The sequence below is a fragment of the Kogia breviceps genome, chromosome 6 (assembly GCF_026419965.1).
Source record: "Kogia breviceps isolate mKogBre1 chromosome 6, mKogBre1 haplotype 1, whole genome shotgun sequence".
NCBI classification, from domain to species: domain Eukaryota; kingdom Metazoa; phylum Chordata; class Mammalia; order Artiodactyla; family Physeteridae; genus Kogia; species Kogia breviceps.
In genome coordinates, this window is record NC_081315.1 from 141,539,135 (window position 1) to 141,566,544 (window position 27,410).

Genomic DNA, 27,410 nt, shown 5'->3' on the forward strand with positions numbered 1-27,410 from the left:
CCAGATGGCTTCACAGGCAAATTCTATCAAACATTTAGAGAAGAGCTAACAACTATCCTTCTCAAACTCTTCCAAAATATAGCAGAGGGAGGAACACTCCCAAACTCATTCTATGAGGCCACCATCACCCTGATACCAAAACCAGACAAAGACGTCACAAAGAAAGAAAACTACAGGCCAATATCACTGATGAACATAGATGCAAATATCCTCAGCAAAATACTAGCAAACAGAATCCAGAAGCACATTAAAAGGATCATACACCATGATCAAGTGGGGTTTATCTGAGGAATGCAAGCATTCTTCAACATATGCAAATCAATCAATGTGATACACCATATTCACAAACTGAAAGAGAAAAACCATATGATCATCTCGATATATGCAGAAAAAGCTTTTGACAAAATTCAACACCATTTATGATAAAAACTCTCCAGAAAGTAGGCACAGAGGGAACCTACCTCAACATAATAAAGGCCATATATGACAAACCCACAGCCAACATCATTCTCAATGGTGAAAAACTGAAACCATTTCCTCTAGGATCAGGAACAAGACAAGGTTGCCCACTCTCACCACTATTATTCAATATAGTTTTGGAAGTTTTAGTCACAGCAATCAGAGAAGAAAAAGAAATAAAAGGAATCCAAACTAAAAAAGAAGAAGTAAAACTATCACTGTTTGCAGCTGACATGATACTATACATAGAGAATCCTAAAGATGCTAGCAGAAAACTACAAGAGCTAATCAATGAATTTGGTAAAGTAGCAGGATACAAAATTAATGCACAGAAATCTCTGGCATTCCTATACACTAAGGATGAAAAATGTGAAAGAGAAATTAAGGAAACACCCCCATTTACCAGTGCAACCAAAAGAATAAAATACCTAGGAATAAACCTACCTAAGGAGACAAAAGACCTGTATGCAGAAAACTGTAAGACACTGATGAAAGAAATTAAAGATAATACAAACAGATGGAGAGTTATACCATGTTCTTGGATTGGAAGAATCGACGTCGTGAGAATGACTATACTATCCAAAGCAATCTACAGATTCAATGCCATCCCTATCAAACTACCAATGGCATTTTTCACAGAACTAGAACAAAAAATTTCACAATTTGTATGGAAACACAAAAGACACCAAATAGCCAAAGCAGTTCTGAGAAAGAAAAATGGAGCTGGAGGAATCAGGCTCCTGGACTTCAGACTAAACTACAGTAATCAAGACAATATGGTACTGGCACAAGAACAGAAATATAGATCAATGGAACAGGATAAAAAGCCCAGAAATAAACCCACACACATATGGTCACCTTATTTTTGATAAAGGAGGCAAGAATATACAATGGAGAAAAGACAGCCTCTTCAGTAAGTGGTGTTAGGAAAGCTGGACAGCTACATGTAAAAGAATGAAATTAGAACACTTCCTAACACCATACACAAAAATAAACTCAAAATGGATTAAAGGCTTAAATGTAAGGCCAGACACTGTCAAACTCTTAGAGGAAAACATAGGCAGAACACTCTATGACATAAATCACAGCAAGATCCTTTGTGACCCACCTCCTAGAGAAATGGAAATGAAAACAAAAATAAACAAATGGGACCTAATGAAACTTAAAAGCTTTTACACAGCAAAGGAAACCATAAACAAGACAAAAAGACAAACCTCAGAATGGGAGAAAATATTTGTAAATGAAGCAACTGACAAAGAATTAATCTCCAAAAGCAGCTCATGCAGCTCAATATCACAAAAACAAACAACCCAATCCAAAAATGGGCAGAAGACCTAAATGGACATTTCTCCAAAGAAGATATACAGATGGCCAACAAATACATGAAAAGATGCTCAACATCACTAATCATTAGAGAAATGCAAATCAAAACCACAATGAGGTATCAGCTCACACTGGTCCAAATGGCCATCATCAAAAAATCTACAAACAACAAATGCTGGAGAGGGTGTGGAGAAAAGGGAACCCTCTTGTACTGTTGGTGGGAATATAAATTGATACAGCCACTATGGAGAACAGTATGGAGGTTCCTTAAATAACTAAAAACAGAACTACCATACAACCCAGCAATCCCACTACTGGGTATATACCCTGAGAAAACCATAATTCAAAAAGAGTCATGTACCACAATGTTCACTGCAGCTCTATTTACAATAGCCAGGACATGGAGGCAACCTAAGTGTCCATCGACAGATGAATGGATAAAGAAGATGTGGCACATACATACGATGGAATATTACTCAGCCATAGAAAGAAACGAAATTGAGTTATTTGTAGTGAGGTGGATGGACCCAGAGTCTGTCATACAGAGTGAAGTACGTCAGAAAAGGAAAACCAAATACTGTATGCTAACACATATATATGTTAAAAAAAAAAAATGGTTCTGAAGAACCTAGGAGTAGAAGAGGAATAAAGACGCAGATGTAGAGAATGGACTTGAGGACACGGGGAGGGGGAAGGGTAAGCTGGGACGAAGTGAGAGAGTGGCATGGACATATACACACTACCACATGTAAAATAGCTAGCTAGTGGGAAGCAGCCGCATAGCACAGGGAGATCAGCTCTGTGCTTTGTGACCACCTAGAGGGGTGGGATAGGGAGGGTGGGAGGGAGACACAAGAGGGAGGAGATATGGAGATATATGCATATGTATAGCTGATTCACTTTGTTATAAAGCAGAAACTAAAACACCATTGTAAAGCAATTATACTCCAATAAAGATGTTTAAAATATTTTTTTAAATAAAGGACAAGTGGTCTGTCCATCCTTCCAGATTCTAAAACAGTGTCTGTAGATCAGGTGAGACCTCTGGATGCTACATTACATGGACCATATTATCACAGACACTCATATTTTATGCCTTTAGTTTTTATCAAAACTGTACTGCAAATCTATTTTTAAAAATCATATGAATTTTAGGAGGACATCTGTAGTAATATTGTTAAGGATAGTGTCCTTTATCAGAGTCCTTTATAAAAAGTTCACTTCACCTCTGTTTATCAAATATCTTCTTTATGCTAGACATTATTATAAGTAAAGTGATAAAGACATCAACTACAATCAAAAACTCACTCTCCCATGGAGTCTAAAATTCAGACAGGATAAGACATGGAGCTCCCTGCTCTGGTTCTTCACGTGACCATCTCATGCCTGTCACTTAGGCTCAAATCAAAAGTCTCCTCCCCAGAGAAATCTCCCCTCCTTTGCTAAGTATGCCCCACGACCCCTGTACTCCTCCTTCTCTACTATTTTTAATGTGAGGAAAACAAAACCAAACATTTTCTAACTTCAACAGTCTTCTGAAATATCTTTACATATTCATACTTCACCAAATTCTATGGAGAAATTAAGGCTATTCAACTGAGCACGTAATGTGGCCTGAAAATATATCCTCGAAATCTCTAGGGCAAATATTTTTGAGAGGAGTTGTCAAAACTGTTTGCCACCCTTAAGGATAATTTCTGCTTTTTATTAGCTTGTAATCACACATGGAAAGAGTTCCTGACCTCTTTGGCCTCTGCTATTTATTTATCTATTTATTTTTTGCTTTTTTAAAATCAACCTTTTATTTGTAGGACATGTTTTATTTTATTTGTAGGACATGTTCTAAAAGAAATAGTTCATTAAAACAGGGAGAGAAGATAACTACTTTGGAAAATATAACTTGGGATTAAAAGAATTAAAATAGAAGTGTGTTTATACTAGTGGTAAAAAGACTGACAAAACTTACCAAATTTAAATCACTTCAACCAAACTAAGCTATCGTTTTGACTCTTCCTTTTACATTATTTTCACAGCTTTGAGATAAATCTGTACAAACCTCCCCAAAGAAGACTTTAAAAAAATAAATAAATGGAAGCAGTGAAAAGGAAAAAGGAAATAAAAGGTTAAGAGGCAGCTTTAACAGAGAAAAGGAATGTTTATTCCACAAAAATCTCATGTGAATTCTAAATTATTAAATCTCCGAGAACACCTGACTTATGAACAGGATAACACGGCCCCTAGCCAAAATCATTTTTAATAAAAAGCAGGAAACCTCCTGAAGTTCATCTCAGATTTAATATCAAACACAGCAGCCACACATGAACATCTCCCCATAAAACTCAAACAAACACAACACAGCACAGTCAGCTGGCAACCATCGGCAGGGAATCAACAGTACAAACAAACAGGGTGTCTGAACCATGGAAGGGATCAGGCGTCACAACCCTGGGGGAGAAGCCAATGCAAATGGAACACAGACTAAAATGATGTCATTGAGGAAGGAAAAGGGCACAAGAGAGACTCATTTCTAAATACACAACAGCAGCTGACTCACTCTTGGTCAAAGCACTGAGGTTCTTGATTGACTATTAGATCGAGAGAGCAACACAACTGTGTCTTGAGTTGATTTCTGTGCATACATTTGGAATATACCAGATGAACCGGAACCAGCATGAGAAAACAAATGCTAGAAATGACATAATCCAATATTGCCATTCTCATTTTGTAAGAGAAGTAGCAAATGTCTAAGAGATGCATAAAACATGATTCAAATATTTTCCAACAGATGTTTGGTTCAATCATGAGAAGGATATCAAGGAAGAAACTTATTCTGTCTAATGTATGTTGCTTAGGAATTGTGTTTATTACCATGTTAATAATCTATGTGGCAAAGGATTATTTCTCAGGAATATAAACTCAACTATTTGGATACATACATAATAATTAAATTCATTCATGTTTAATCCCTTACAGGGCAGTTTCACCAATTACAAGGATCATAAAGAAATAATTTTTTGCATGTTTCCATTGATATTTCCACTAATATTTTGGCATTTGGTATTTTGTTTAAAAATATTCTGGACAATAGAAAATCATTATAAAAAGGTGCTTCATTAGTAGAGCTCAGAGGTTAAAAAAGAAAGGCTGAAAGGGGAAAAAAGTAAGACTAATATTATCAGAAGATACCTTGTAGGTTACTTTAATTAGTTAGTATTTTTTAAATCTGATAGAAGTAAAAGAAGAAAAGAATTAACCATAATATAACCAATATACAGAAGTCAACAATTAACCATAGAACACAGCAAAAGAGATTTCTGGACTACAAAGGATTTAGTCATATATGAAGAACAGATCTTTATATGGTTCAGATTATATTATGAGATAATACTACCAAGATAATCTGAAAAACTATGAGCTTTAAATTTCAAAGCACCGTATAGATTCTCTTCCTATGCATGAAAAGCTGAGAGTAAAAACTGCCATCATACAAGTATGTTATACTCAATGTTGATTTATTCAGAGAAAAAGAATAATACTTAAGGCCACCTTTCCCTCCAGGTTAAAAAGAATATTAAAACTTTTAATAATAAAAATTGTATAGTAATTGGCTGATATATCAATAGAAAGATAAGTGGAGCAGAATAGATTACCTTGAAATAAAATCTAGTATATGACATAAAAACTTAATACATAATATGATGTGTAGTAAGTATTGTAAACTAAGTAAATACCATAAGCTAAGTGGTATTACGACTGTTCAATAAATGACGGGATACTGGGAAATTTGGGGGGAAATCAAGAGCTTACACTGGATGGATCACACTCAAAGAAATCCATTCTGGATAAGATTAAAAGTTTAATGGGAAAAGAAATCAGGGAAAAATTAAACAAATAAAATACGACTGAGATTTAAATGATCTAGGGATGTAGAAAGATTTATGGTATAAAAGCAATATATAGAAAAATTTTTAAATGGTTACATTTAAATGTAGTAGTTAAATTTAAATATCTAACTTATTAATTACTATATTTAAACTCAAAGTTCTATAAGCTGAATCATAAAGAAAAATTTAGGTACATGAAAAACTGATGAAATGTTTACAAAAAATACAGGATATAAAGAATAAGTGCCCATAATATACAAAGAATTCTGCTGAATCGTGAATATTCATGTCCCCAAATGGCATATCCACACACAGCTACTAGACATGGGAGAAGTATTAAGCCTCATGCGTGATCAAAAACTGCAAATGAGGTATAATTTTTGCTTTCAGTTAACAAAGATTCTTGTTAATAATGACACACACTGATTAAACATTCTTAATTATCACTAATGGCAAAGGAAACTGATATACCCATTTTGTAAAGTAACTTGGTAATACAAAAAGAGACTTTTAAAAAGTTCATTGCCTTTGACATAGTAATTCTCTTTCATCAATCCTTCTAAGGAAATCACTGAATATGTACAAAGATTTATATAGTAAATGAGTAACACAGCATTATTAGATTAAGAAAAACTGGAAACATTTTCAATGCCTAACAGGAAAACAAGTAAATAATGGTGCACCTACCCAGTGAAATATTATACCATTAAAAATGGTGTTCACTTCGATTTTAAAGATCTAGGAAGATCTAATGAAATGACACGAAATGAAGAAAGGAGAGATCTAGATTAATAGAAAAAGCTAGAGCTAAGCTTGAGATACAGCACATCTAGATGGCAGAGCAGACTTTAGGGTACCTTCAAACTGCTGGGGATGCAGCAATGAATGACACCGGAGAAACTGACAATAAGCAAACAAGTAAATACATACTAAACATAATGCCAAGGTTATGAAGAAAAATGCATATGTACATTCATCTCAAGTAATATAATGCAACACACACAGGCATGGCACAAATAAACAAATGTGAAAAAAAATCAACAATAACAATGAGTACTTTCATTTGATCTGATTATGAGAAGATAGGTGACTTTAATTTAATTTTAATTAAATTAAAATTAAATAGGTGACTTTAATTTAATTTTTTAATTTAATTTTTAGGTGACTAAAATTTTAATTTTTTATTTAATTTATTTTTGAATATTCTAAACTTTGGTCACCTAGTATTATTAAGAGAAAGGGGGAAAGGCTACATATTGTTACTGAAAATACTGAAAATCATAAAGTTTGACTTTTGACTTTTCCTGGTGGGATACAGAAGCCATAGAAAGTAATTCTCCTTTCTCTCTCTTGACTAAATCATTTGACTACAACTAGAGATGGAGAATTGTGTCCTAGCCATTTAAAAAAAATGGAATAAGCAAGGTGTGTCTGTTAGGAGAAATATGAGAATGAGATAAGCAGGGTATCTTGTGCTCCTAGGTGCCCCTGGATCAGCCATGTGGAGTTGCGAGGCCAGGCTGGGAGGTGAGGGAGCAGTTGCTGTAGAAATGGCAACAGCAGGAACAGAACTAACACCATCTTTTAGAGAGCAGGAAACTGCCGCTCTGTTTAGTTACAGACGTGCATCATAAACCTGATGGTTTGAAAGCACCTACATATCCAAGAAGAAGCTCTCTCGCTCGCTGCCGTTCAGAGTTCAGGCTATTGCAGCAAAGACGAACAGCTTCGTGGCCCAGACAGAGACATCACTGAGTCCAATTGGCAGCCGCTTTCCCCCCACCTTTGCTACTTGCTCCACTCCTCCCTCCTCCTCAAGAGTACAGGGCATTATGAGGATCAAATAGCGAAACACTTACATATATTTAAAACACATTTAACCTCTCCTCCATCAGACCCTGAGCCGCTACAAAACAGTCTTTTAGAATCATGACCTCCTCTTGCTATCTATCTCATTCATTTCCTTTGTCATTTTCTGGCTTAAAAAAAAAATTAATTGCATCTTCTATCTCAATTTCTCTTTTGCCTGCCTCAGGCTAGAATACAGGAAGGGAGATTTTGATTGTTTGACAATATCAAGACAGGGAAATTAAATATTGCCCCTCCCCCAGAGATAGCAGAACTATTTTAAGAAGCAGTCTCTCTATAAAGATGTTAGAGAATATAAAAAGCAACTATTTCCTGAGAAGAGCCTAACATTTTAGCATTTCCTAATCATCAAATTTCTGTTTTAATCTTGTAACTAAAAGACCTTCAATAAACGACCTGGAATAGAATACTTAATTCAAGTTAGCCTGGGACCTCTTTCATTATGTGTGTGAGCAAGTTTTAGAAAGTCGAATGCAGGCAAATGTTAATGCTTTTATACATTTTTAAAAGCAGTTTTGTTCTCTTCTCAAATGACATACAGGTCACTCCTAATGATTACATTCTCCTCCCAGCTAATTTCAAGGCTACGATCTTGCCCTAGCCATCTCTCTTAGCTATGTATTCAAACAACATTAAGTGTTTAGAAAGAGTACTGGAAAGGGCTCAGGATTTTAACTCGTAAATATAGACAAATTAATCTATCTCTATGACTTTGATTCTTTTATCTTTACAAAGAAAGGGTTGTAAAATTTGATGGCCGCTTTCCTTCCAATTCTAACACCTCAGGCCTTTGTGATTTACTTTCCCAAGGTCCAGTTCATTGTGTTGTTAACTGTGACAGTGAGTTAGTCTAATAAACTAGGCCACCCCAATGCCAATGTGTGAATGGAAGAAGGTAAATGGGTGGAGAACTATTTGTACACAGAGGTAACATGAAAATTGAAACAACTTAGACCTTTAGAGACATTATTACATCCTTTGCGATCTATCCTTGGGAGAATGACCATGATGGTAGAATGTTGGGGAGGAAGAAAAAATGGCATCATGAAAGGCCAACAGGTGAGACACTTTGGATGAGGTGGGACATGAGATGCCTATAAAAAGCACTGTGTGATGGGTTCTAGAAATGACTGTTTATAAAGCCATGAATTACAATCTTTAGTCTCTTTCTCATTTTATGATATATGACTATATAAGCCTTACTTTTTCACATATTATGAAATATTTGAGTGCTATGCTATAGAATTAATTTCATAAACTATCTTCCATATAATATTGTATATCTCACCATGTAAAACAGTGGCCTTCGTATTTCATCACTGCATTCTCAACTAATTTGCACTGGTATTGATTATTGTTAAGCTTTTGGCAGTTCTATTTGTTCCATATTTAAAATTTTAACAAAGAGAGAGAATACAAGAAAAGAGGAAAATTAGAATATGGTACAGTAGTGAATGGTCAGTTGGGAAAATCATTTGATTTTTAAAAGCTATGAGCTGGTCTCCTTAGAAAATGAATGAAATACTATATGCTTTTGAAAAACAACCTCCAAATTCAAAGATTAGAAATGCCTAACTCAGACTGAGATAATTTCTGCCTCCCATGGCAAAGTGTTTCAGAAAGTGTGTCTTTTACCTTGTCATAATGGATCGCAAACCCAACACTTAAGCAGGACAGAAGAGAAATACTTTGCTCAAGTTTACAAATCCTGATCTGATAATCTGTATTGGATTACAAATGAGCTAATGATATGATGTTTGATGACAATAAAAAGTAAGTTGACGGGCTTCCTCTGGTGGCGCAGTGGTTGAGAATCTGCCTGCCAATGCAGGGGACACAGGTTCGAGCCCTGGTCTGGGAAGATCCCACATGCCGCGGAGCAACTGGGCCCGTGAGCCACAACTACTGAGCCTGCGCGTCTGGAGCCTGTGCTCTGCAACAAGATAGGCCGCAATAGTGAGAGGCCCGCGCACCGCGATGAAGAGTGGCCCCCGCTTGCCACAACTAGAGAAAGACCTCGCACAGAAACAGACCCAACACAGCCAAAAATAAATAAATCTTTTAAAAAAAAAAAAAAAGTAAGTTGACTACCATTAAATAAGCATCTACTATGAGCAAAATAATGTCAGACACGTCAGTACATCATTTCTAATTCTCACCAAAACTCTGCAAGATAAGCATTAGAATACCGACTTAACAGTTGGGTAAAGGAATGCATATACACTCTTGAAAGTTATTACCAAAATCTCTCTCTCTCCCTCTCCTTCTCTCCTTCTCTCTCTCTCTCTCTCTCTCTCTCTCTCTCATTCTTTAGGTAGGCAGTATAAAATTATAAATAAATCAATAATTCTAATTGGATTATTGGAAATGTCTTATGCTTAAAGTAGCAGACCTATCAGAGAAGACACCTCCCTGCTTAAGTAATTCCCTCATAATATATGCTTAGACTCTTGAGAAAAATAAACACAGTAAAAGGTTACTAGGAACATCCTGTACCTATACCTGTACAGTGTATAGTGTACCATCCTGTACCACTTTATAGACCATGTTATACCTTCTGTAGGCATGTATGATAAAAACAGTAAACAGGATCTAGGATTCATCATCAGAGATTACTGATCATCCTAACAAGTGTATTAGCATCTATACTCCTCCTGGTACACGCCACATATCATAAGATCCTGTACTTACGGTGACTCCACTGCGTCAGATTCCATAGCTTGGACTAACCCTAGATCTTCAGATCTAATAATTAAGTTTCCACATAGAGAGGTGCCAATCTGGCTTTATCCCCCACCCCCCCATCTGTCCATCCAAATTTCTTACCATTTTCTGGAATAACTCGAAAAACTTTAGTCCTGTCTGATCTCCAAATCATCATGAAATCTAGAAACTGGTCACAGAATCCCTTTCTCAGTGTCTGTGTACTTGACACTTTTTCTTCCTGAGATAGATCTTATAAGTTTCATCCCTTCGCCATGCTCCCAAAATATCTTCTACTTATCAAACTAGGTACTTGTGTGTCATCTACAAGAATCATAGAACATACTAGAGTTGACAGAAAACTCAGAATTTGCTACTCTACCATTCCTTTTCTGCAGATGAAAAATCAGCGGCTCAGAGGGGATAAAGGATGTAGCTAAGGTCACAAAATTAAATATTTTCAGAAGCGGAACTAGAACCTTACTCACTCCAAGTTCAGAGCTCTTTCTACAACACCAGTGTGAATCTCACTGTGGCTGGCAGTGCCAATTACCTCCCAGCACAACTCTTGTCCTGTACTGGCATAGCTATTTTCCTCACCTCCTTATGCCCCCTTCACCTGCAATATCAAATGTTCGAAGGTCAGCTTTTTTAACACACCTTATTTAAAATATTTCGAAACTCTGACATAGGATTTCTATTTGACCTTAAAAAATCTAACTAAGGATTTCTGGATTTCCTTTATCTTCCTAGTATGTGATAACCTCCCCAATAATATAGACCTGTGATGTAGTATGTGCTTCCCCACATTGATTCCCATATATTCACTAACCTAAAAAAGGGAAACTTTATACTACAGAACTAGAAGCAATCTTAGGCAATGGCCTCTCCCTTTTCAACCTGAATATCTAAAGAACTGTGGCTAAATTATAACCCCTTCTATCTCTATTTTGAGAATTCCAATGCTTAGCCAAATTCTCTTATGTCAACACATTTGAATATAAATTTTATTCTAAGATGAGCTCTCTTCTCATTTAATCTCACTTGCTCTTTTACTGGCATGGAAAATAAATGATACCACCTTCTTCATTCATTCGTTCAGAAAAAGACAACTCTATATATTTCCGGAGAGTTATGTGAAGGCTATGTTGACTCACTCCTTTTCTCTAAGCAGTTTGTTTAGTCCGTATCTTTAAGCTAGAACAATGTAGAGATTACGGTGCTATTTCCTAGAATTTTCTGCCACGTAATTTGTCACCGTGTCTGACTCTAGCAATGGTTCAAGTACAGGAAACAATTACGTTTTCCAAGATACTTGCTTTAATTAAAAATAAACTTACAAAAGATTGAAATGTGACTTCCTGGACTGTAACTCTCTTTAAACTGTATATATGTCACGAAAAGAAAATCCACCGATTGTGCCATTGGGGTCATCTTCCCCAAGCACTGCTTCACATACACCAAAACCATGCAACATACCCGCACCCATCCCATCCCACGGGCTCCTGGATCAGGTCCTAAACTGCTGTAACGGAAGCTAAGGCTCACCCCACGCCAGCACCCACATCTTAACTACCCCCGTGTCTTCTACTCCTCTTCACAATCTTTTGCTTTAGCTACAGCAGTCTACACAAGTTTCCCTGAAACCACTGAACAGCTCCATGCCCATCCCCTACCTGAGATGCCTTTACTTCTCTAGTCTACCTTTCTAGGTTCTGCCCTTCTCCCAACTTCCTCTTCCACAGCCAAGTTACTTCCTTAGTCAGCCATTACACCACCTTGCATACCCATGGAGATCATTTCTGCTCTGCCTCCCAAAGAGAACAATTGGCATTTGAAAAGAGCTCTGATGGATGGATCTAGAAGTGATGGTATCAAGCAAAGTAAGTCCAAAAGAGAAAAGTACCATATGATATCACTTATACTTGGAATCTAAAATATGACACAAACGAACTTCTCTACGAATCAGAAACAGATTCACAGATTTAGAGAACAGACGTTTGGTTGCCAGGGAGGTGGGGGTGGGTGGCGATTGGCGGGATGGAGTGGGAGTTTGGGATTAGCAGATGCAAACTGTGATATACAGAATGGATAAACATCAAGGTCCTACTGTAGAGCACAGGGAACTACATTCAATATCCTATAATAAACCATAATGGAAAAGAAGATGAAAAAGAATATATATATATATACACACACACACACACACACACACACACATATACATATACATATGTATAAGTGAATCACTTTGCTTTATACCAGAAACTAACACAACATTGTAAACTGACTATACTTTAATTAAAAAAAGAAAAAGAAAAGGAAAGCTCTGGAGCCAGACAAACAGTCCATGCGTTAGGTCTAACATGGATTATAATCCTAATTTCCTCACATACTAATTATATGGCCGTGATAAGTGAATTCACTTCTATGCACTTTCTCAACTGAAGAATGGAAATAAAACACATCATATTTTCAAAAATAATGAAGTGCTACCCTGTCATCCATCTCTTACTCAGATAACAAGTATCATTTATATTTTTAATAATGCATTTTTAAATTAGATAGAAATTCATTTAAAAAAAATCATTTGGGGCTAAACTAACACTTGTATTCTCCTGTTTTGTACCAATTCTATAGCTTCTTTCCTGGAAATAAAAATAAAAATTTCAATACATGATACCAGCCACTCAGATCAAGACCTTGTTTGTCAGATTTCATAAAGGAGTTTCTTGGTAAGACAGTGAGCCTAAAAATAGGTGCCTGAAGTGGAAGTACAAATAGTCCATCCATTATAGCAGCACCATTGGCCAACAATGTGACGAGCGCAGTATGGGTGTGGGTATGCAAATATTGGTTCAGAAGGAAAAAAAAAAGCCGCCAAGAAATTCATTCTGATTATGATGCGTGAGCATATTACCACCTGAGGGAGGTTAGAGACTATTAAATAAAAAGCAGTTCTCATCATCTTCTGAACCTTTTAACTACTGATAATTGGGTACTTTGCTGATGGTACAGAACAACTTTTCAAATTGATTAATAAGTCATGTGTGTTGAAAAGGCACCCCGTTCATAAAACAATTATGCTAATCCTCTCATCTTTTCCAAAGATTATGAAATATTCTAATCTTTGAAGAACATCGGTTTGGGCTGCAGATGGGTTTGTATATTACTTGTCAGGCTCATTAACATTTTTGATTTTCACATATTTTATCCTCACAACCGCATGAGAACTGCAATATAGGGATTATTACCCTCTATTTAAAAGGGGTAAACAAAGATTCAGAAGCCATTTAGAGGTCTGCCCAAGGTCAAACATCTAGTTAAGAGGAGACAGCATCAGAATGTTTATTTTCTGAACAAGTGCTGTTTTCAAAGACTCAGTAAGTATTTTTATAGTTCACAAAAGTGAAGGAAAATGTTGCTTTACTGGAAAGTCTCAGCTTTACTGGGTTCATTTTAGATGTTTACATTATTGGTAATATAGCTTTAGCTTGCACCTATACGAATTCCAAAGTGGCTCATTTTCCTGAGTTGGTCAGTAAGCTGAGTCAGTGTTTGAATATGACTAGAACTAAATTATCAAAATTACTTCAGTGCATGGCGAGCACATAGATAACGGCCTAGACTCATCTTGTCTCTGCCCAAAAGGAACAATGTGGGATATTATTCTATTTTTTTGAAAATCTTAAACAACATTGTTTCACGAATGAATGAATACCATGCAGCAGTCCACGAACTAGATATTAAGGGGTCTAAGAGGTTTTTCACCAATTATAACCCAGAAGGTAAAATTTAGTTATGAGCCGCCTGTTGGGTACAATCATTAACTTTCCAATTCAGGAAGAGAGAAGGGTAGCTTATTGGCATAAAGCAGAATATGGATGAGAGGACCTACTAAAGTGTGAACTCAAAAGTAGGAGACAATCTAATGACTGACTTATTACTTCTAATTGCAGGAGCTACTTCCTTTCAGATAAGAGGATTCTAACTCTGTAACCTCTGGTGTATGAGAAATTAAATGACATTTGGGTTGTACCTATTTAGTCAAGACATTTGGCTCACCCTATTTATACCAGCCAGCCAACAATTTATCAAAGTTTGAAATGGTCATAGAAATTAGCAGGTTGGGGGGGCGGAGTCAAGATGGTGGACTAGGAGGACATGGAATTCGCATCTCTGCGAATCACCTCACAGCACAACTAGGGCACCCACCAGGCACCGGTGGAGGACCACGGACACCTAAGGGGACGGGAGGAACCCCCAGCGACTGGGTAGAACGTGGGGCGTAGGGGGAGTGAAAGGGGAGGAGAAGTGGAGGCGGGACGGGACTGGCGCCCCTGAGAGGCAGCTGGGGGAGGGGAAGGGATCCCACGCCCAAAGGGGTAAATTAGGGAACCAATGGGAGGTCAGAGGATCAAAAGGGAGTGTGGCCAGGTTTCCCCTGCCCACTTGGGCCCCCAGGAATCTGTTGAGATCCCAGGCCTGATCCTCTGCCCACCGAGGCCCCCTCCAGCCATGCAGGTCCTGAGGGAGTGGGAGGGAGGGAAGAGGGGAGCAAGAGTAAAGGCCGGACCTCCGGGACCCACACCTCTGAGGGGCGGCTGGGGGAGGGGAGGAGTTCCTACACTCAGTGGGACGCATACACAGTTAGGGGTCCAGCGGGGACCGGGGAGATCCTGGGGGAGAACTGGGGGTGAGGGGGCATGGAGGAACAGAGGGGAACACAGCCAGCACTTTCCCTGTCTACTTAGCCATGGGGGAGACTGTTGGGCCTAATCCTCTGCCCTTGGAGCCTCCCTCCTACCGAGAGCCCAAACCCTGCCCCTACACCCTGACCCAGGGCCCTCTACACTTGGAGACCACCCCCCATGCCGAGACCCCCTCCAATGCACTGGGCCTAAACCCCACCCACACAGCCTCACCCAGGGCCCTACCTCCAAACTCTGGAACTCCACACTCCAGAGGCCCCCTTTGGACGTGCTGCCTCTCCACTTCTGGGCAGGTCCTAAGCAGGGGGCCCTGCCCCACGCTTGAACATTGCCCCTCCTACGCCCCACCCCCCAGGGCCTTTTCTGGCAACATGGGTCCTGAGACTACACCCCCCCACACCCCCTGCCTAGATCCTGTCCCACCCGAAACCCCGCCCCTGCCTAACTTCCACCCCTGTCTAAACTCCACCCCCCACAGCCAAATATTTTTTTTTCTTTTTTCCTCTTTTAGATTGGGGTTCTGTTTTACCTTGCTATTGATTCATTGTTGTTGATTCATTTATATTTTTATTTTTTCTAATAAATCTTTTATTTTTCTAATTTTATTTCATTCTTCATACTTTGTTATTCTGATCCTTTTGGCTTGTTCCCCTTTTTCTTCTTTTCTTTTTTCTGTGTGGTTTTGTTTTATCTTGTTGCAGTTGTTTCAATTATATTTTTATTTTTCCTAATATACTTTTTATCTTTCTAATTTTATTTTGTTTTTTATTCTTTGTTATTGTACTGCTCTTTTTTTTTCTTTTTTCTTTCCCTTTTTGCCGTGTCACATGGCTTGCAGGATCCTGGTTCCTGGGCTGGAGGTCAGGCCCGAATTCCTGTGGTAGGAGCTATGAGTCCAAACCACTTGAGTAACAGAGAACCTCAGGCCCCTGGGAACATTAATCGGACTGAGGCCTCCCGGAGGTCCTCATCTTGGCACCAAGAACTGGCTCTATCCAACTGCCTGCAAACTCCAGTGCTGGATGCCTCAGGCCAAACAAGCAGTAAGACAGGAATACAACCCTACCCATCAAAGAAAAAAAAAAAAAGAAACGACAAAAAAATATGTTACAGATGAAAGAGCAAGGTAAAAACCTACAAGACCAAATAAATGAAGACGAAATAGGCAACCTACCTGAAAAAGAATTCAGAGTAATGATAGTAAAGATGATCCAAAATCTTGGAAATGGAATGGAGAAAATATAAGTAACATTTAACAAGGATCTAGAAGAACTAAAGAGCAAACAAACAATGATGAACAACACAGTAACTGAAATTAAAAATACTCTAGAAGGAATCAATAGCAGAATAACTGAGGCAGAAAAACGGATAAGTGAGCTGGAAGATAAAATGGTGGAAATAACTGCTGGGGAGCAGAATAAAGAAAAAAGAATGAAAAGAATTCAGGACAGTCTCAGAGACCTCTGGGACAACAGTATACACACTGACATTCAAATTATTGGGGTCCCAGAAGAAGAGAAAAAGAAAGGGTCTGAGAAAATATTTGAAGAGATTATATTTGAAAACTTCCCTAACATGGGAAAGGAAATAGTCAGTCAAGTCCAGGAAGCACAGAGAGTCCCATACAGTATAAACACAAAGAGGAACATGCTGAGACACATATTAATCAAACTATCAAAAATTAAATACAAAGAAAAAATGTTAAAAGCAGCAAGGGAAAAGCAACAAATAACATACAAGGAAATCTCCATAGGTTAACAGCTGATCTTTCAGCAGAAACTCTACGAGTCAGAAGGGAGTGGCAGGACATATTTAAAGTGATGAAAGGGAAAAACCTACAACCAAGATTACTCTACCCAACAAGGATCTCATTCAGATTCAATGGAGAAATCAAAAGCTTTGCAGACAAGCAAAACCTACAAGAATTCAGCACCACCAAACCAGCTTTACAACAAATGCTAAAGGAACTTCTCTAAGCGGGAAACACAAGGGAAGAAAAAGACCCACAAAAACACACCCAAATCAATTAAGAAAATGGTAATAGAAACATACATATCGATAATCACCTTGAATGTAAATGTATTAAATGTTCCAACCAAAAGACACAGACTGGCTGAATGGATAAAAAACAAGACCCTTATATATGCTGTCTATGCGAGACCCACCTCAGACCTAGGGACACATACAGACTGAAAGTGAGGGGATGGGAAAAGATATTCCATGCAAATGGAAGTCACAAGAAAGCTGGAGTAGCAATACTCATATCAGATAAAACAGACTTTAAAATAAAGAGACAGGAAGGACATTACATAATGATCAAGGAACAAATGCAAGAAGAAACCATACAATTATATATTTAGGCACCCAACAATAGGAGCAACCTCAATACATAAGGCAAATGCTAACAGCCATAAAAGGAGAAATTGACAGTAACATGATAATAGTGGGGGATTTTAATACCCCACTAACACCAAGAAACAGATCATCCAGACAGAAAATAAATAAAGAAACACAAGATTTAAATGACACAATAGACCGGACAGACTTAATTGATATTTTCAGGACATTTCAACCAAAAGTGAAGAATACACTTTCTTCTCAAGTGCACACAGAATGTTCTCCAGGACAGATCACATCTTGGGTCACAAATCAAGCCTTGAAACATTTAAGAAAACTGAAATCGTATCAAGCATCTTTTCCAACCACAACACTATGAGATTAGAAATCAACTACAGGAAAAAAAAGAGTAAAAAACACAAATACATGGAGGCTAAACAATGCACTGCTAAATAACCAAAAGATCACTGAGGAAGTCAGAAAACACTAGAAACAAATGACAAGAAAAACACGATGATCTTTGAGAAGACAGACAAAACTGATAAACCTTTAGCCACACTCATCACAAAAGAAACGGACAGGACTCAAATCAATAAAATTAGAAATGAAAAAGAGATTACAACTGACATCGCAGAAATACAAAAGATGATAAGAGAGTACTTCAAGCAACTGTATGCCAATAAAATGCACAACCTGGAAGAAAAGGACAAATTCTTGGAAAAGTACAAGCTTCCGAGATCGAACCAGGAGGAATTAGAAAATATAAACAGACCAATGACAGGTAATGATATTGAAACTACAATTAAAATCTTCCAACAAACAAGTCTAGGACCACATGACTTCACAGGTGAATTCTATCAAACATTTAGAGAAGAGCTAACACCTATCCTTCTCAAACGCTTCCAAAAAATTGCAAAGGAAGGAACACTCCCAAACTCATTGTTGAGGCCACCATCACCCTGATACCAAAACCAAACAAAGATACTACAAAAAAAGAAAATTACAGACTAATATCACTGATGAACTAGACGCAAAAGTCCTCAACAAAATACTAACAAACAGAATCCAACAACACATTAAAAGGATCATACACCATGATCAAGTGGGATTTATCCCAGGAATGCAAGGATTATTCAATATATGCAAAACAATCAGTGTGATACACCATATTAACAAATTAAAGAACAAAAACCATATGATCATCTCAATAGATGCCGAAAAAGCTTTTGATGAAATTCAATACCCATTTATAATAAAAACTCTCCAGAAAGTGGGCACAGAGGGAAACTACCTCAACATAATAAAAGCCATATATGACAAACCCACAGTAAACATCATTCACAATGGTGAAAAACTGAAAGCACTTCCTCTAAGATCAGGAACAACACAAGGATGTCCACTCTAGCCACTCTTATTCAACATAGTATTGGAAGTCCTAGCCACGGCAATCAGAGAAGAAAGAGAAATTAAAGGAATACAAATTGGAAAAAAAGAAGTAAAACTGTCATGGTTTGCTGATGACATGATACTCTACATAGAGAATCCTAAAGATGCCACCAGAAAACTATTAGAACTAATTAATTTGGTAAGGTTGCAGGATACAAAATTAATGCAAAGAAATCTCTTGCATTCCTATATACTAACAATGAAAGATCAGAAAGAAAAATTAAGGAAACAATCCCACCTACCATCACAACCAAAAGAATAAAATATCTAGGAATAAACCTACCTAAGGAGGCAAAAGACCTGTACTCAGAAAACTATAAAACACTGATGAAAGAAATCATAGATAACATAAACAGATGGAGATATGTACCATGCTCCTGGATTAGAAGAATCAATATTGTGAAAACGACTATTCTACAGGTTCAAGGAAATACCTATCAAATTACCAATGGCATTTATCATAGAACTAGAACAAGAAATTTTACAATTTGTATGGAAACACAAAAGACACCGAATAGCCAAAGCAATCTTGAGAAAGAAAAATGGAGCTGGAGGAATCAGGATCCCGGACTTCAGACTATACTGCAAAGCTTCAGTAATCAAAACAGTAGGGTACTGGCACAAAAACAGAAATATAGATCAATAGAACAGGATGGAAAGCCCAGAGATAAACCCACACACATATGGTCACCTTATCTTTGACAAAGGAGGCAAGGATATACAATGGAGAAAAGACAACCTCTTCAATAAGTGGTGTTGGGAAAGCTGGACAGCTACATGTAAAAGAATGAAATTAGAACACTTCCTAACACTATACACAAAAATAAACTCAAAATGGATTAAAGACCTAAATGTAAGGCCAGACACTATCAAACTCTTAGAGGAAAACATAGGCAGAACACCCTATGACATAAATCACAGCAAGATCCTTTCTGACCCACCTCCTAGAGAAACGGAAATAAAAACAAAAATAAACAAATGGGACCTAATGAAACGTAAAAGCTTTTGCACAGCAAAGGAAACCATAAACAAGATGAAAAGACAACCCTCAGGATGGCAGAAGATATTTGCAAATGAAGTAACTGACAAAAGATTAATCTCCAAAATTTACAAGCAGCTCATGCATCTCAATATCAAAGAAACAAACAACCCAATCCAAAAATGGGCAGAAGACCTAAATAGACATTTCTCCAAAGAAGATATACAGATTGCCCACACACATGTGAAAGGATTCTCAACATCACTAATCATTAGAGAAATGCAAATCAAAACTACAATGAGGTTTCACCTCACCAGTCAGAATGGCCATCATCAAAAAATCTACAAACAATAAATGCTGGAGAGGGTGTGGAGAAAAGGGAACCCTCTTGCACTGTTGGTGGAAATGTAAATTGATACAGCCACTATGGAGAACAGTATGGAGGTTCCTTAAAAAACTAAAAATAGAATTATCATATGATCCAGCAATCCCACTACTGGGCATATACCCAGAGAAAACCATAATTCTAAAAGACACATGCACCCCAATGTTCATTACAGCACTATTTACAATAGTCAGGACATGGAAGCAACCTAAATGTCCATCGACAGATGAATGGATAAAGAAGATGTGGCACATATATACAATGGAATATTACTCAGCCATAAAAAGGAATGAAATTGTGTTATTTGTCGTGAGGTGGATGGTTCTAGTATGTGTCATACAGAGTGAAGTACATTAGGAAGAGAAAATGAACACTGTACGCTGATACATATATATGGAATTTTTTAAAGTGGCATTGATGAACCTAGTGGCAGGGTAGGAATGAAGATGTAGGAGTAGAGAACGGACTTGAGAGCATGGAGGGGAAGGGGAAGTTGGGATGAAGTGAGAGCATAGCATTGACATATATACACTACCAAATATAAAATGGATGGCTAGTGGGAAGCAGCCGCATAGCACAGGGAGATCAGCTCGGTGCTTTGTGACCAGCTAGAGGGGTGGGATAGGGAGAGTGGGAGGGAGGCTCAAGAGAGAGGGGATATGGGGACATATGTATACATATAGCTGATTCACTTTGTTATACAGCAGAAACTAACACAACATTGTAAAGCATTTATACTCCAGTAAAGATGTGGAAAAAAAAAGAAATTAGCAGGTTGATAATGAACATATGCAGGTTAAAAAATATTGGTAGCCCAGTCAAACAGGTTATAGTAAGTTTCTCATTGTATTTTACATGAATTATATCTGTTTAAAGATATTATGGAGGAGATTCGTGCATTTGGTGAAAAGCTAGATTATACAGTGTCCAAGGTCCTCCTCTAGTTCTGAAGTTCTTTGATTCTATTCACTTGTGATCGCTTATTTTATGGATAATGAATGAGATCAGAAACACGGGGTAGAATTAAATCAGCCACTATTATTGCTCCTAAAACACGAGTTTATGAGTCTAGACTCAAAACATAAACTTCAATAAAGCTAAAATTCAAATTTAGAAACAACTAATGTGAAAGGACGTAAAGCAGTCAAAAGCACTGACCTTCAAATTTTTGCCTCATAATGGGGTTAGAATCCTTAAAATTTTTTAAAAATTATCTAAATGTCTTCCACAAAGCACTTGAAGGATTAATATCTGTCTTCTTTGACTACTGCCTGATAAAATACTATAACATAATCCTTTCATTTCTGCACCACTTATTTGACATTTCAGCCTTACAGGAACAAACTGTGTTTGAGCCAAACGTATTTTTTATGCATATGTGAAGCTGCGAAATGCAAGAATTTTGATCCCAGGGTACATCAACCTCATGTTCCATCAGTGAGAAATTTTTAAACTGCACAAAGGCAGAGTAACTTGGTGACCTTGTTGTCTGAACATAGAATCATTTCTTCTCTGTGTCATCTGGACAAATACTGATCTTTTGTTTGCCTCAGTGGCTCAACCACTATATTTTAAAATGGATTTACCAAACTTTTCATATATATATATATTTCCAGAAGAAATGCATAAAATAGAGTGATTTTAATTTAGGTTTCAATTAGTTCAACAACTGAAGAGAAACACTGTCACATATTAAGATCCCAGCAATGTCTTATTGTCATTAATAAAGAGATGCCTCATTTTGCCAAAGAAATCTTTGTAAATTTTGGTATAAATTCAATTTTACAAATTAACCTGGTTACGAGACATCATTTCTAAGAAGTTCATTTGGTAAATTCTTTTTGCAAATTAATTCTGCTTAATGATCCCTATTTTTTTTTTTTTTTTTTTTTTTTTTGCGGTAAGCGGGCCTCTCACTGTTGTGGCCTCTCCCGTTGCGGAGCACAGGCTCAGCGGCCATGGCTCACGGGCCCAGCCTCTCCACGGCATGTGGGATCTTCCCGGACCGGGGCACGAACCCGTGTCCCCCACATCGGCAGGCGGACTCTCAACCACTGCGCCACCAGGGAAGCCCATGATCCCTATTTTTTTCAATCTACATTTATCTATAGTGAGGTAACTCTGTGAAAATTAGTTTGCATACCTTAAGAACATATATCCCTTGAGTATTTGTAAAAGACACTTTGAAACTATTCTAAGAATGTAGTAGATAACATTACCTTTTAATAAAAAGATCACAAAACATAGTATTGCTGCAATCTGCACATGTATACATTATATGCTATTTTCTAGCAACTGTTGCATTAGAAAGCTAGAAAGCATATAAAGAGGAAGATTTGCCTCTCATAGAAAACTGCATCCTTAAAATGCCAATATGCAGGATAAAAGACTTCAAGTCAACTTTTCATAGTCTGTCATGCAACTTCACTACTATGGCACATTTGGGCAAGATTTTTAAATTGCTTTGTTTTGCTGTGTTTTTAATCATGTTAACAGTTTTCTATGTCCTATAAGCAATAGGCCTTATAAAACAGTAAAATATCATTAATAAATGCCTTTACTCTGGCTTAATATAAGTCAGTGAGGATTAGAACATATATGCTATGAATTTAAGGCTGCACCCTCTGAACTGAATGTAAACAATGTGACAGTGGACCATTTATGAACCCCTGTGATTGAACACAGACCTTAAAGGTTTGGGGGCATTTTTCCCAAACCAAATTTCTCTTCTTCTAAGTTATCATTGGTGCAAGGTGTGATGACTTTCAGGCATCAACTAATATAAATTGAAAGCAGGCAAAGTATTCATTAAACATGACACCCTGATTATTTAAACCTTCTATTAAAGTTGATCATTCACAGAGTGTTGAGAGCCTGCTCTTCAACAATGACAGATGATATCAAGGTTTACTGACTTCCTTCAAGTCTAGTATTTCCAAGTATTCAGAACAGAAGGAATAAATGACATGAGAAGAACACTGGAATGAGTCTGATAGACAGACTGACTAATCTCAGACCCCCAAGGTCAAAGTAAAGCAATTCATTTCTTGGCTTTCATCAACATGAGACATGATTTATCCATCTGAGAGCAGGATTACAAACATTATACATCTCGATGATATGTTCTTCGCACCGTGTAACTTTTTGAACAGTGATAGATTGCACAGTTGCCACAAAATTAATGTCATAAAGCAAAACTCATTATACTTGCAAATAAAAACACTTTGATTTTTAAGAACAAATGTACACATTAGCAATTATTACCACTACACACTTCATTTGGGGGGAAAATAACATTTTAAAATTCATATATTCCTTGGGATTCTATCACCTTCATGGTCCAAACTTTGGATATTTGTGCTCCTCAAAATACTATTCTTACTCTAATATTTATGTTTGTGGAGCCAGTTACCATGCTATAAATAATTACGAAATGAAATACTTTTATATTTCTATAAAATTTCAATGATAATCACTGTGTTTTCACATAAAACTGTTAAATACCTCCTAAAGGGTAACTACTCCCATAGATCCAAAGCTACTCTTAGAGAAGAAAACACAAATTATAAGACCGACCACGGGAACATTTTTTAACATTACAAATGTAATCACAGAACAGGAATTTTGCCCAAATTTTTAGGATTAGTGCTTTACAAGCTTTAAAGAATAGACGAAACTTAAGAATAGAAAGAAGCCACGAGCTAGTTACTTGGATTGCATTCATCTCCCAGTTGATCTCCCACTTGTTATGACATTAAGGAACTGTTCTGTAAGTCATACTCATAATAGCAGTTCAGAAATTATTCCATAAAGTAATGTTAGCTAATTTGAAAGATTTCCACTGACATTAAATTATATGGAAAGGGTAGCCAATTGTGATCATGAAACCTTATTCCACATCCTATATATTTTAACTCACATTGCTATTTTCACTGACCTAAATTAATGATCTCTTTTTCTATCAGGTCACAGTTGTAGGGAAATTTTATTGCCTAGGTGGAGGAGGACAGTAAAAAGGGTTGCATCTCCAGCTGATGATTCATTTCACCAGCTGCTGAATGCTGCCCATTACAGCACACCTGGACACATGCACCCGTGACTGATGGGCAAACACATTTATCTTGGCACGTCACAAAGGAGATGGAATTAAAGTTATTCTCCCTTGTATCTAAAGGTATTTTGGAGCCGTGTCTTCCTACAAAATAATACAAATTACACATCTGGATGAGGTCCACATAATTTTACCGTCTATTCTCTATATTCGATCATCAATATTTCCCAAAGCATTCTCTGTGTTTAAAAAATAAGATTTCGTTTTAAAAGACCTGGAAAAATTGTCAACATTTCAGGGAAATGCTATTTTTAAAGTTAAGACATTGAATAAATTGCTCAAAACCCTGAATTTCTTTGGTTGATAAATACATAGTACAAATTTAACCTTTACTTTCCATTAAGGGGATTTTGGAGATTTCTCATATTCTGATTTTGAGAAAATAAATGTCTGAGTTTTACACAGACTCCTCCATGCAAACATTGAATATCTGAGTATCTAAAATAAAAGAACCAAAAGGTATCGGAGGTTTCTTTCTTCAAGTCGTCTTGGCAGTTACTCATTATCTTGACCTAAAAATCTAGAGATTTGTACTTCTCCTGAAAAGTTCCTAAGTTTAAGAGCTTAAAATATAATTTTAAATTAAAAGTATTCTAGGAATATTTAATGAAATTTGCAGAATCATGATTTCCAGAAAATGACAATATTTCATCCAGTGTAACCAGTGATAACAATCTTAGTCTTATACAACAGGCTTTAACATGGTGTGAAAATTTTTTTTGCATTTCTTTCAAAAACACTGTAGAAAGAGAATTGCTTAGGATACTGAAACCTAGGAGACACTCTTATGGGAGTAACATTTTACCTTGCTCCTAAAATAAGGATATAATAATAGTAGCAACAAGCAATTATGTCGAGATTAAAAAGTAACAGTCACTAATCTACGTACTCATTACTACAACGCAATGAAGTAGGTGCTATTATTATTCTCACTTCTTGAGATGAGGAAATTTCTTTGCAACAGCAGACAACAAACCCCGAATCAATACATCACTGCTCTTTAGTATTTGTATATCTTGATCATGAACATTATCAATGTGTGAAACTAAGCCTCTTAAATGAAGAAGAAGAAAGAGGGAGAGAGAGAATCCTTGACTGGCATACCTCTCTGGCAGAATGCATCAGAAATTCAGATCAAGCTAATAATGGCATAGTTTGAATATGCTTAATATGCACAATATTATAATTGTACATATTGAAAACAAAATCTATGTTTAAATTATTAAATAACATTAAATGAGAATATGAACTATCTCCATGCCACTGATGTACCATGTAATAGCTGTTACATTATAGATCACATCCACAGACCTACAGTTTGCCATTCTTTTCATAAGAAATATTCTCTGATATTGGATTTTTGTAACTGGTCTCTTTAAAATATTTGTAGACTTAAAAAAGACAGTCATAAACCATAGTAATCTCTTTCACACAATGGAGACTCAATAAATACTTTACATAAAATCTAAAAAGAGGAGTCTTTCCTCCTCATTGCCACTTACACACTAATTATTTGCAAAAATAAAAAGGCAAGGCAACCCATTTATCTCTGTAATCAGCGGATTTAGAGTCATAATGTAGTTTATCATTTCAGAGCAATGCTAGAAAGAACTAGTTCCTGGTAAATGCATGTTCTCTACCACAATTCCAGGTATAAATATGAAAACATTGCTAGAAATTTATCATATTTCTCAATAAAATAACCATTTCACATGTTTAAATTACATAGTGATTTGCATAATGGTTACATCAGATAGTATGAAACACTATTTGAACCTCAATTACTGGTTTGCGTATTCAAAATTCTGACAACTCTGGTACTTGGCCAGATCTAATCGGCTGCCAATATACTTGCTGCCCGAATTTTAGTCTACATTAATTTGAATTGTCAACCCTTAAGCATGTTCTCTGAAGTCCAGGCTACTTCATACTGACTCACCTTTGTACTTGTTTCCCTTTCTTGGAAGTTTGTCCCTTCCTCTCCCTTCTCTCTCTCTCTCTCTCTCTCTTTTATAATTACCTAAGGAACACCTACTCATCATTTGAGTCTCAATAGAAGCAACATCACCCTAGATAAATATTTCCTCCTTTTGTCTCTGTCAAACGGGGAAAATAATCTACTATGGTACCAATCACACCATGTTAGTTATTTGTTTACACATTTGACTCAATGACTAGACAATGGAATCTTGAATACATCTTATTCATCATGTCGGATGATGCCCAATGGTTGGAACATGGTATAGATATTTCATAAAAGTCAGATGAATTAAATAACTCTAAAATTCTGTCTTTATCTTACACTGTGCTACTTAAAATTTTCCTTTTCTGGCTATAGATTATGTGACTTTCCTGTAAAAAGTCAAATTTTTAGACAAATCATAAAAATAACTCAGTTTTCAAAGTTCTAGGTTAAAAATAATTCATTCTGAAACATTATATAAATCATCATCAAATCACCTAATCATCAAAAGGACGATTTTTTCCCAATAACAAAAAGTAAAAGCAGTCATCCAGCTCCACAAATTTACAAGTTCCTAGAATATTCTGCAGTTATTTATAGGCTTTCATAACTACTTGTTCATTAATTACATTATTCTCTTTAATTGGATAGCCCTGAAAAAATTCACATGAATTACTAGAAATAATCAACTTTCGGAGTTCACATCTCACAGCACGTTTGTGAGCATCCAAGAGTCCATTTTAAGTTGTATGTATGTTTTTATGAAATGAGTTACCTAAATTATAACTCTAGTCTTTTATGCTTTCAGGTTATCAGACAATTTTATATTGGACGTAGAATATACATTAAGGTTATTTACATCAATCTATGATAAAATCAAGTAAGTTTTACCCCCCAAGAGAATGATGATAGCGAGAAAGCTAATTAGCCCTCACTGAATTCCTTCTTTCGGTCCACTTTTTTAACCATACAACCTTACATTTCATTCCTTATAAATATTTCAGAGTCGTTGTGGCTACTTACTTTTCAGGATTTTCCACTTCTTCAGTAACAAAGTTGAGATAAAACCTAAAAAGACATACATCAATTATAAACCATTAATATATTTTATGATCATCACCCAAAGTTTGACATTTTAAATATTAAAAATCAAACTCAGAATCATAAAACTTTATTAATAAATAACCTAAGATGAAAATCTCCAGCACGCAAAGCTCCCACAATTCATTTTTCTATTAA

The 27,410-nt window shown here is 36.6% G+C and overlaps 1 protein-coding gene across 2 annotated transcripts in view; it reads right to left on the reverse strand.

Moving 5' to 3' along the window:
- Window positions 1-27,410, reverse strand: part of SLC7A11 (solute carrier family 7 member 11) — an 85,406-nt gene that overhangs the window by 30,793 nt on the left and 27,203 nt on the right. For both annotated transcript variants that reach the window (XR_010841211.1, XM_059066238.2), the window contains exon 6: window positions 27,195-27,239. Coding sequence is in view for 1 of the 2 variants with exons in the window: in XM_059066238.2 (XP_058922221.1) it covers window positions 27,195-27,239 (45 nt within the window). In the remaining variant the exon portion in view is untranslated. The remainder of the gene's footprint in view (window positions 1-27,194; window positions 27,240-27,410) is intronic.